Below are 12,072 nucleotides of genomic sequence, written 5' to 3'. Positions count from 1 at the left end.
CACGTGAGGAGAGAGCATAGATTCTCAGAACATTATGCTCAGACCAGAATGAATGAATGAATGAGAGAGAGAGAGAGAGAGAGAGAGAGAGAGAGAGAGAGAATTAATTGGCATAATGAATGCATGGGAGAGGAAAGTTGGGTCTCACAAGTAAGATCTGTACCTGAATTCTGCAGTCCCATGAGAATGGGGTGTCTGAAAAGTCCACTTTGTTTTTGGTTTATTATGTTGTGGTCATCTCTACAAAATTGAATGAGTTAATTAGCAAAACAACAATGTTAGAGACCTCTAAAAACACACCTCTAAACACATCTTTAATGAGGTGGAAAAGAGAAAAAAAAAATAAAAATCAAGACACATGACTAACAGTGGCAGTGGGTGGGATCCACTGCCACATCACTAGTGGTACCTCTAAATTAGTGGTTCCAAGCATTTTTCATTAGTAGAAAGTAATAAAATGGGGTTCAGTTAGGTGTATTACAAAAAAGGGACAATTACTTGACAGTTGAGGTAGAAAACAAAAATTCCAAATTAATAAAAAATTATAATATTAATTATTAATTTTTATAATATTTTTCACTTGTTGATAAATAAGTTTCACTGGTACAATGTTAGTTCTCCCTTAAAAAAATTGTTAAATTACGGAATATACAATAGATGGTAAAATGTGTGTTAAGTAAAAGTAAGACTTATTTTAATGTATTCAATTAAAAAAATATATTGTAGTTTTTTTTATACAAGTTGAATTTCTTTTTATATTTTAAACTTTAATTATTTCATATTATATCAGTTTTATAAATAAATAAAAAAATTGGATGAATTACACTACTCTCCCTGATGATTTGAAAAAAATGTAGTAAGTTCTATTAGTTTAGCATACTTACAATTCTCTCTCTTTTCATTTGTTAGTCGTATAAATAAAAAATGATATTGTCACCTCTTTTACATGAAAATGTATATTTTACTTTGTGTCTTTATATCATTTGTATTAATTTTGATCTCTTTAATATTAATAAAAAGAAAGTTAATTAATTATGTCAAAATTGTGATACTTGTTTTATTTTTTCCAAACTTCAAGAAAGGTAGTATAATTTACTAAAAAATTTATAAGTATAAAAAAAATTTCAAATAAATTTACTACCTCAGTCAGAGATGCAATGAGAGATCCTTCCTTGCTGGTGATCTTAATTTGTGTCTTGATTTGAAGATGAATGAAACATGCATGCACGCGCACATGATATCTCAACTGTTGATTGATATAAATTTCATATTAGTGGCAGAGCCACATGGGACTGGGGTCACGTGCCCCTGATTTTTTGATTTTTTTCTTTTTTTTTAACATATGTATATAAATAAAATTTTAAATAAAAATAATATTTAAAATAAAATGTCAAGAGTATTTTCAAATTTATGAAAACAATAGTCATTGTTTTATTGAAAATGAAATGACTACAACAAATTATATTTTTATATATGAAAATTTTATGAAAAAATCTCAATATAAATATAATATCTATCATTATTTATATGCAAATATAATTAATCTTGAAAAATTATTCAATAATCCCGAAATACCACGTGGTTATATTCCAAGCTAATCACCAATTACTTAGTCCCCATGTTATTCCTCATCTCTAACATAAATCGTGGGTCCCTACCTTTCTCTACCAATCAAAATCTTATGAAGCATCACGTGTCCATACTCCGGAAATATTGAATAATAACCCCTATATATATGTAAAAATTTCATACTTCGAGAACACTGAATAATCATCCTTATATATATGTAAAAATTATTAGAGTGTTAATTATATTTACATGTAAAGTTCACCCTTCATTTATTGTTTTACTATTGGTTGGTGATATCATATGTCAATAATGATGTGATATCATTATTATATGAAATTTTTACTCAAATTTTGTAAAAAATTGATTTATCTTACCATTATATAATTTATTTTAAGACTTAAATATATGACTGTTTTTACATTATCCATGATATAATAGTTACATGCAATATTTTCTTTTCGATTTTACTCGAAGTTAATTGTAAAATTTTATGTGAAATACTTTTATAATAATTTATTAAGTTTTTGTACTTAATATTAATTTAAAAATTATTATTACTTTCTTATTATTGGTTATGGGAAAAAAAAATTAAAGTTGTAATCAAGAAGTGCCCCTTCTGATTTAGTTTCTTGACTTCGCCACTGGTGCCACTATTAACACTCCATCAATTATTTTGAATTTTTTTAGACTCCCACTTATAAATAGTAAAATCCTTAAATTTTATTTTTTCCCCCCAAATAATATAAAAATTATCATTATAAAAATATTTCACCCATTCAAATGCACACCCCTCACACTTCCAAAAGCATCTCTCTGAAAACCCTAACAAAACTCACGACGATGGAACCTCCCAAAATCAATGAAATTAAGAAGTTTTTTCTTTATTTCACTACGAGAATTGTCAATTTGTTTGATTTTTTTTTTCTATTACGTCTTTTTACACACACAACACAATCCACTTTCATGTTTCTTTAGTTAACTTTTTGTCATTCATCCATGGCCTCACTGTACTTGTATGCTCTCTGTGTGAGTAAAATTGGGTAAGATTTCACCACCCGATCAACCACCCTAGGGTGGTCCAACATTCTTTGTTTGCTTACTTCTACTACTGCTTCAATTGTAAGTTCCCGAACAAATAAGAAATGTTCGATTCCGTGTTTCCAAACAAATAAATAATGTTTGGACCTGTGTTCCCGAATTTTGATCATATGCGTTTGAGAGTTCAATCCCGAAAAAATAATGAATAGGTTTTATTATTTTTGTTATTTTTTTTTTCAAAAAACTTACTCTTACAAGACTAATCTTCTTTGAGCCAAGAACATCATCAAAGCTATAAACATCTTCTGAGTTTTTTATTTTTGTACTCCTCTCGTCATAGAGTCGTGATTGCCCGAAAAATGCCCACTTATTGTCATTACCAGATAAGTGTAAGTAATTAATTGGTTGTTACCGTTGCTGCCGGAATATTACTGCCAAAGAGTTTTTAAGATTTTAAGAATGGATAGATTTTGAAGGTGAGATTTGAAAAAGATGAATGGGTAGAGATGGAGGTGAGTGCTCTCATAAACTCTAACTTATGACGTAATGGATGTGTGAACTTAACTGTGAAATAAGATGTTTCAAAATTATTGAAGTCTATTTTAATAATTTCATTATTGTAATAAAAAAAATTAAAAAATAAAAGTCCAAAATAATTGATACGGTAATAATAATCATGCCCATCACAATGATGATCGGATGAGATATGTGTGCTGCTTTTTCTTGTACAAGCAACATTTAAGCAAAAAACATTACCGTCGTGTTTGGTTTGGGTTTGAGAAAAAGATTTTAGAAAAAAATTTTGGAAATTTTGTTTAGTTTGTAATTTTTTTTAAAATTTTTTCAAAATTACTTTCTCTCTCCTACACATCAATCAATCACTTTTTTCATCTTCTCTTTTATTTTCAATCATTTTTTCTCTCTCATATATCTACTCAATTATAACAAAATATCAAATCATTTCAAATTTCCAAACTTCAAAACTATTTTCAAAATATATAACTAAATAAACTACAAAAAATTTTAAACTCTTTTTCCAAAATATTATTTTGAAAATTTATCTCCCAAAATCAAACCAAAGCTTAAAATTAAAAAAAAAAACAAAGTCTAAGAACACATAAATCTAGACACAAACCGCTCAGGATTTTACCTTTTTTTAATGAGTTTCACACTATATGAAAGGATTCCGAATCTGTGATTGATTTTTGTACGAATACGAAAAATGGCAAGACAATGACATTTCTTTATCAGTTGCATCATTGAAAATGAGTTCTGGTCAGGATGGTTACAAGGAAAATGGAAAGAGGGGTTACAAGGAATTGATGCTCTCTCTCTATATATATTTCTTTCTCTATCACCGCGTATCAACACAAACCTCTTTTTTCTTTTTTTTGTGGTCTGAGTTCAAGTGGTTCCAACTCCAAGGAAGTCTATAAATGGTGGTGGAGATGGAGAAACAGTGGCGGTGGTCTCACCCTCATGAAAATGGCTTGTTGCTGTGTTATCTGCAGCAATAAGTGATGGAGTTGGTGATGGTTCAGTGACTGAGACTTGATCAGATGTTGTTGATACCATGTTCTCTGATACACATGAAATTAACATATGGTTGCAGCAGCTAGGTGAGTGTTGCATTGCCATCAACTGTGAAGGATGGTGGTGGTGACAGTGACAAGGATATAGACCTGTTAAAATGGTGGAATCATCTCTTTTCATATCCCAAAACCTTCTCTCCCTAACAAAACTAGTCATGCCATTCCTCTTTACACCTGCAAAAATGTATAAACAAATGAAACTGTAAACTAAACCACAATCCCTCCGTCCCAAATTAATGGTCCCTTTTGGGGAATCCAACTTTTTTTTGGTAGTACAATTATTGTACTTTTAAAAAGTTGGTTTTCCAAAATTACCCTTTGATAGTACACCTTTTTGGGAATATCAATGTCATAATTGTACTTTTTATATTATTTATGAATTTAAAAGAAGGACAAAATGGGAAATTTATATTATTTTTGTACTTGATTTTTGAAGAGGGACAAATATTTTAGGACAATGAAAAATGGAATAAGGGACTAATATTATGGGACGGAGGGAGTAGTAAAAGGCATACTTTAACACTACTACAATGTATAAGAGTTTTAGAAATTAAATTTTTTAGTTCTTAAAAATGAAAATTTTGTTATGATTTAGAGATCAATTTTTATCATCATGAAAATAGTCGTTAAAAAGTCCTCTCGAAAAGTCAAAAACAAGACTTTTAGAGATAAAATTTTGAAAATGTCACTAATAAATAAATTTTTAGAGACAAAATAATTTGATCTCAAAATAGTTTATTTTTTGAGACAAAAAATTTGTTCTCAAAAGGATAATAATTTGTCACTAATATCCAATTTTCGTTGTTAAAAAATATAATAACGATACTTTTGTAACAAAAATATTTAGTTCTTAAAAATTAATTTTATCCTCAAATTTTTGTCTCTAAAATCTTAATGTTTTTTATAGTATAACAAGTGTTGGATACTGATTTGTATTGAGATTGAGGTGAAAAGTGTGTTTAAAAATAGTTGATAAGGTGAAAAAGTGCTTTTGATCTTTCCTTTGAAGATTAGAATCATATACTTGCGCTATATTTGATTGAGAGATTTGGAAATAAATTTAAAAAAAATAAATAAAATATGAATAAAATATATTTATATTTCATATAATTTTACACACATTTTTTCTTTTTCTTTTTTAAATTTCTTTTTAAATCTCCTAACTAACAACAGAGTTAGTGTTATATGGTGTATGTAGTGCCGAAAGAGTTAAATGTGAATGAGTTTACTAATCAGGGTTATCGCAAAACTTTCTCCATTTAGGGCTTAAAAGATGAAAATAAGACTTGCCAATGAGATTCGAGTACGATGGAAGGATTACTAGAATATCAAGATATTAAATTAAACGAAACATTGGATATATATATTTTTTAAATGAAGTGGTAAATTCATACATTTTAATTTCTTTAACAATAATATATATATATATATATACTTCATTTTTAGAAGATAAAGTGTCATTTTGAGAACATAGCAAAAAGTTACATTTTTAGACAAAATGTCTAAAAACGCAAGTGCCAAAAACGTCAGAAAATTGATTTGGCATGTGCTAAAAACGTAAGTATAAAATTACAAATTAGAGCCTATGAAAAAATATAAAAAAATAAAATTCTTATGTTGGTAAGGGTATTTTGGTCATTTTAATTTGATTTGATACCATAAATAAATATTAAACTAAAAAGTAAAAAGTCAGCCTTTTACCAACTTTTCAAATCACTTTTCAAAAATCTGAAAAGCTTGGTAAAAAGCTAAAAACTAACTTTTTACCAACTTCCTAAAACACCTCAAAAGTAATATTTGTATAGTTAAAAAATATTGGGTCTTCTTTTATGTAATTAACCTTAAGGCCTCGTTTGTTTTTAGAGGTAGAATGAAGGGGATTGACAGTGAGGGAATTAATAGTGAGGAGATTAAGTAAAATTGTGTTTGTTTTGAAGATAATTGTTAGTGTAAGGATTGTTAAATTATTTTTTATATAAAATAAATATAAAATAATAAAACAAATAAAAAAATATAAAAACATTAAACATTAACGTTTTAAAAAAAATATCCAACACGTAAAAAATTTTAAAAAAATAAAAATAAAATAAAAAATTTTCAGAAAAAAATAAAATAAATAAAATAATAATTTTTACTTAACAAAAAATATAAAAAATTAAATATTAATGTTCAAAAAAAATACCCGACATGTAAAAAATAAAATAAAAATAAAAAATTTATAGTTCGCCAGACTATTTTTTTAATACCAAATCTTAGAGATCCAAATGCCTTTAGAGAGGTCCATCTTAATCTGAAACTCACTATCAATTCCCTCTCTATCTCTCAAAACAAACATAATATTAATAGGTCTCACGTCAGTATCAATTTCTCCTCTAACTTTCTAAACAAACGGGGTAGGGGTTGTACTTGAACCGTGTTGAACAGACACTGGACTTAATAAAAGACAAAAATAAAAGATGTGTGTGTGCGTGGTTTTTTTTTTTAATGATTAATCACTGAGAAGAGAAGCACAAAAACCCAAAATGCACACAATATGTGGGGCGGGGGGGAATGGATCTAAAAGACAAACCAGTAAAGAAATCAAAAGGTGTCTGGTCTGCAAAACCTCCACAACCCTCTGAAGCATGATCAACCAACAAATCTCTTTCACCACTGGTGATCATATTGTGGACACCATTATTAAACCCACCAAGACCAAGAGAAGAAGCTCCAAATTGGAACTGTGTTTGTGTTGGTGGGTGGTTGTTGATGATAAAATTTCCATTACAGAATCTGAAGCTGTTTTGCCTTGTTGTTGACTCAGTTTGACTCAGTTTTCTTCTCCTGTGAGCAGTCGACTGGTCTCTGAATTTTCTAGCCATTAAAACATGCCAGTGGTTCTTGACAGCATTGTCAGTTCTTCCAGGGAAAAGCCTAGCAATCATTGCCCATCTGTTTCCATACACTCTGTGAGCTGCCATTAGTCTCTCTTCTTCTTCTTCACTGAATGCTCTTCTGTTGATCTTTGGGTCCAGTTGATTAAACCATCTTAATCTACAGCTCTTACCTTCAATTCCATCAAAGATTAATTAATAAGCAAGAACAGAAAAGTTAACATGATTTATATACACACATGCAGTTTGTTTGTTTGATTGTGTTTTCATAAAACAAAATAATGGAAAAGTTCAAAATAGCTAATTTTTATGATTTTCATTTTTTATATGAAATTGTTTTTGAAAGTTTGAAACAAACTTTTCAGTATTTTCTAAAAAGTTGGTTTCAAAAATTGTTTTCACAAACAAAAAAAATAAAAAGTTAGAAAATAGTCATTGTTTTTGTATTGATACCATTTTTGTAAGAGAACAGTTTTTGAAATTTCTAAAATTTCTCTTTAGTATTTAAAAAAAAAAGAATTGTAGAAACTGTTCTCAAAAACAGTTGGACAAACAAAAAGCACACAACTCAGAAAAATCTTTGTGATGGTTTTTATATACCCTTATACATAGTAATTGTCATGATTCTAATATTTTTAATTGTTTCAAATAATTATCATAATTATTTTAAATTTCACATACATAGTGTGTATACACCCACAGCACACCTCTAATATATATATAGAAAAAATTCAAAAATAACTTTTTGTTGTTTTCTAAGAAGATACTCTTTGAAAAGCTATGTTTTGAGAAAATAAAAACACAAGCAAACATCTTACATAGACATACATGTATATATATATAGATAGATATAGATATATACCTGATCTTCCTTCCAAATTCTCAGCAATATGGTTCCAATTCTGAGGGCCATAAAGAGCAACAAGTTCTCTAAGTTTAGAATCCTCAGCTGGCCTCCAATGCCCTCTTCCACAAACCTTTGAATCCATTTCCTCTTCCATACTAGTATCTGTTTCATTAGGTTTCATTTCTTCAGACCCATGATGATGATGATGATCACCTCTCTCACTTTCACAGCTGGTAGTAGTAGTATTAGCAGCACAGTTTTCCATTAATGGAGGAGAGTTGTTGTTGTTGTTGTTGTTGTTGTTGTTGGTGTTGTTATGGTGAGGAGTTAAGAAACTATGAAGAGAACCCATTGATGATGGAATTGAATTAGAGATGATGAGGAGGAGGGAGGGAGTTGTATAAAAATGAGAATGTTGTTGAGCTGTTGGCCATAGCCATCATTTTCTTGAGAGAGAGAGTTGAAGTGTGTGTGGGGGAAAAAAGGGTTTGTTCTAACAGAAAAAAGGCACTAGACACACACAGTCTACAGCTAAGTCACCTAAATCAGCCAGATTGGGTGGGGCCGGTGGGCGAACTTTGGTCTGCACTCGTTGACTGCCACTTATTATATTTATTTATATTTTTGATAAATTATAAATACACCGTTTAAAATTTATTTAAAATATAAATTATTTTTTGTAATTTTAAAAATTATAAATATTTTTTTATCAAAAAAAATTATTTAATAGAATTAACACAAAATAAAATTTATAATTATTTTTTTATATAATAATAAAATAACATAAATTGTTAATTAATTTGATTATTTATTGATAATAAGGGTTATTTTTTATATAATTATAAACTTTAAAATTATAGAAGGCAATTTGTATTTTGAACAAATTCAAGAATTTATTTATAATTTATCCTTATATATATATATAATTTTTTTTTTTTTAGGTTTGAAATGCACCGGAACAGACCACCTAAGTAACGCACACACGCATGGGTATACGGTAGCAACAATATAACTAATTTTCTACATTTTGCTTTTACTTGCATTGTTATTCAAGTTCTGACGTTACTCACTGGATGATGGGATAATAAATTAAAATATTTAAAATAATTTTATTTTTATATTTTTTTAATCATTAATATCTCATACACAAGTGAGTTTAAGAATTAACTTATATACATATATATTTACACATATTTTCAAATGAATGTGACGTTAGCAAAGAATGTAAGATAATATATATGTAGAAAAATAGATACTTGTATTTTCATATTTTGTTTTGAGCAATGTTTGAATTTTTAATATACATAATATATATATATAGATATAAATTTAATAAAATACTCACATGAATATGAATATGAATATGAAATTTTTTTTTTTTTTTTTTTAGGTGAAAACAGAGCAGCATATATTAAAATAGAGAAACAGAAACAATTCTGGGATATAAAACCCCTACACCATCATCATACAATTATTTAGATAAACAAGGAGGAGTAGAATCTAATATAACGAAATTATCTATGGCATAGTTGCCTTGATTAGTTAAAATGTTTACACACTTGTTGGCTTCCCGAAAGCTTTGATCAACCGTCGAGATCCTTAACTGCTTCATGAGATACCTGCAATCACATATGAGATTACTAAAATGGTGCCGAGAAGATTGTTCATGCATTAGTAGGTTGATCATTTCTTTTGCATCAAATTCAACATGAATTTCCAACAAATTTAAGTCTGCTGCTAGCATCAACCCATCTCAAAGAGCTCATAATTAGCCTCTAATGCCGAAGCTGTGCCTATATTTCTCATGAATTTTGTTACCCATCTACCCAAATTAACTCGAATAATGCCACCTTTCCTTGCTCAATCAGGGGATTCTTTTGATGCTCCATCTAAATTTGTAATACCTTATAAATTTAAATTGTTTCTTAAATTTTATATTAGTATATGGTTATATGTGATAATATATTATTAAAAAATAAATAAATATAACCGTGGTAATAATAATAATAACAAATCTATGATAATAATAGCAAACTAAGCGCGAATCCGGGTGTGTATTTGCTGGACCACTAAACCTTAGCCATCTGGACAGTCTAGGATCAAGGAGGATGAATCAGCCAATTTAGATCATTAGTGCACCTAGGCTGTATATATATATATATATATAAATATAAAGGGATGAGTGAGGCTTTATAGAGAAAGGAAAAAGAAATAGAAAGAAAAAGGGGAGCGTTGGAACAGCCTTGAAAAGGTAGTAAAAATAAGAAGAAAATAGTAAGGATCAATATTAAGGTGGGTTATATTATATTTTGAGTTATCATAATTTATTTTATATAAGTTATGTTTTATAAATTATATTAATATTTCAATTCTGTGGGTTATTTTCTGAATTCTGTTTATTTAAATGAAACTCATGGATATGTTTGTTTAAATTTTAAAAAGTATTTTAACACCTTATAAACAATTATGTTTTGTAAGTACCACCATGGGAGTTCCACGTCTTGGGGGATTTAAATAATCATTGGCTTTTGTTTGGTGACTTTGTGGTCTCTATTGTCATGGATCTATTAATCTCTGTTTTGTGAGGAGCAAAGTGTTGTGCGGAGATAAGTGCTACACTATTGTGGGAGCCACCTCTATAATCCATACGAGCCATCTTTTGAATCTGTGCCTCTGTATTGTTATGAATCGATTAACCTCTTTTCTGACTGTCACTCCTGTGACCTCTGTTCTGTTCTGTTCGGTACCATGGTTATGGTTATTTATTTACATAATCTCAATTTTCACTACAAGAAAAGTAACTTATAGTGAAGAAAAGTAGTGAAGAAAATAAATTTCGTCACTAAATAAGAATAATCTGTGACAAATTATAAAATTTTGTCGCATATAATAAAAAAATCAAAATAATAGGTGACGAAATTTATTTTCGTCAACAAATACTTCTTTTTAAGTGAGAAAAAATTAAATTTCGTCACCGAAGGTTTTCTTGCTAATTTTTTTTGGTGGCGCCAAAATTTTGAGACTTTTGGTGAGAAATTTTTTTTGTCACCAATTATAAAATTATTAGTGAGGAATATATTTTCGTCACCAATAATTTTATATATATATTTTTTGAGAAACTTGATTTTAAATATTTTTAAGACCATTTGGTGAGAAACATATTTTTATCACTAATAATTTTTAATATTTTGAGACTTTTTAGTGAGGAAATTATTTTGTCACTAATTTTGGAGAGAAAATTTTGACATATTGGGCGGTAATGAAAAAAAATAGACTACTAACTCGCCCCTCTTTTTTTGGTTTATCAATTTTCCTCTCCACTCTTTCTCTCTTTCTCTCTCTCTCTCTCTCTCTCAAAACTAAACACAAGTTAATTAGCTCTCTAAGTAACCTATGGTGATGAAAAAGTAATGAAGAAAACAAAATTCGTCACTAAATAAGAATAATCCATTATGAATTATAAAATTTTATCATATATAATAAAAAAAGTAAAAATAATAGGTAACGAAATTTATTTTCGTTAATAAATATTTCTTTTTAGGTGAGGAAAAATTAAATTTCGTTACCAAAGGTTTTCTCTTTAATCTTTTTGGGTGATGCCAAAATTTAGAAACTTTTGATGAGAAAAAAATTTGTCACTAATTATAAAATTATTAGTGAGGAATCTATTTTCATCACCAATAATTTTAAATATTTTTTTAAAAAAATTGATTTTAAATATTTTAAAACTATTTGATGAAAAATATATTTTCATTTGTAACGCCCTCAAAATAATAACATTAAACCCATCAGATAAGACAAGCATTTACATATAAACTAACCACATTCCTTTATTTCATTGAGTTTCATTAAATAAATATTACATGTTAACCTCATAACAAAATGCTCTACGGGCTTACAGCTTTCCAAGTTAACACTTGGTTACAACAAGAGTTCTAACTCGTTTACACATTAAGCCCTTGGCTTGAAGTTACATGTAATACATCAAAAGTAAAACGACAAAACTATGCCCGCCACTAGCCTCCCAGCTAAGTCCTTGGAGGTGGCATGCTTCCTGTACCTGAAAATGATATTCCCATATAGGGTGAGCCACAGCCCAGTAGAAATACACTAAACCAACCATGGACAATGACTAAAACATTAGCAATTGATA

General features: G+C 28.6%; 1 protein-coding gene across 1 annotated transcript; it reads right to left on the bottom strand.

Annotated features, from left to right (window-relative positions):
- Positions 1–3,809: 3,809 nt before the first annotated feature.
- Positions 3,810–8,368, bottom strand: LOC145789905 (uncharacterized). Its single transcript, XM_082867523.1, has 3 exons — positions 7,935–8,368; positions 6,769–7,245; positions 3,810–4,373 (listed from the first exon to the last, which is right to left on the bottom strand). Exons 1-3 carry the CDS (start codon positions 8,269–8,271, stop codon positions 4,012–4,014), a joined length of 1,176 nt encoding a protein of 391 aa, XP_082723649.1. The 5' UTR covers positions 8,272–8,368; the 3' UTR covers positions 3,810–4,011.
- Between the last annotated feature and the right edge of the window lie 3,704 nt (positions 8,369–12,072).

Source organism: Camellia sinensis, chromosome 4, assembly GCF_055761805.1.
Source record: "Camellia sinensis isolate YWXY chromosome 4, ASM5576180v1, whole genome shotgun sequence".
NCBI lineage: Eukaryota > Viridiplantae > Streptophyta > Magnoliopsida > Ericales > Theaceae > Camellia > Camellia sinensis.
This window is presented reverse-complemented; position numbering and strand designations above follow the sequence as displayed.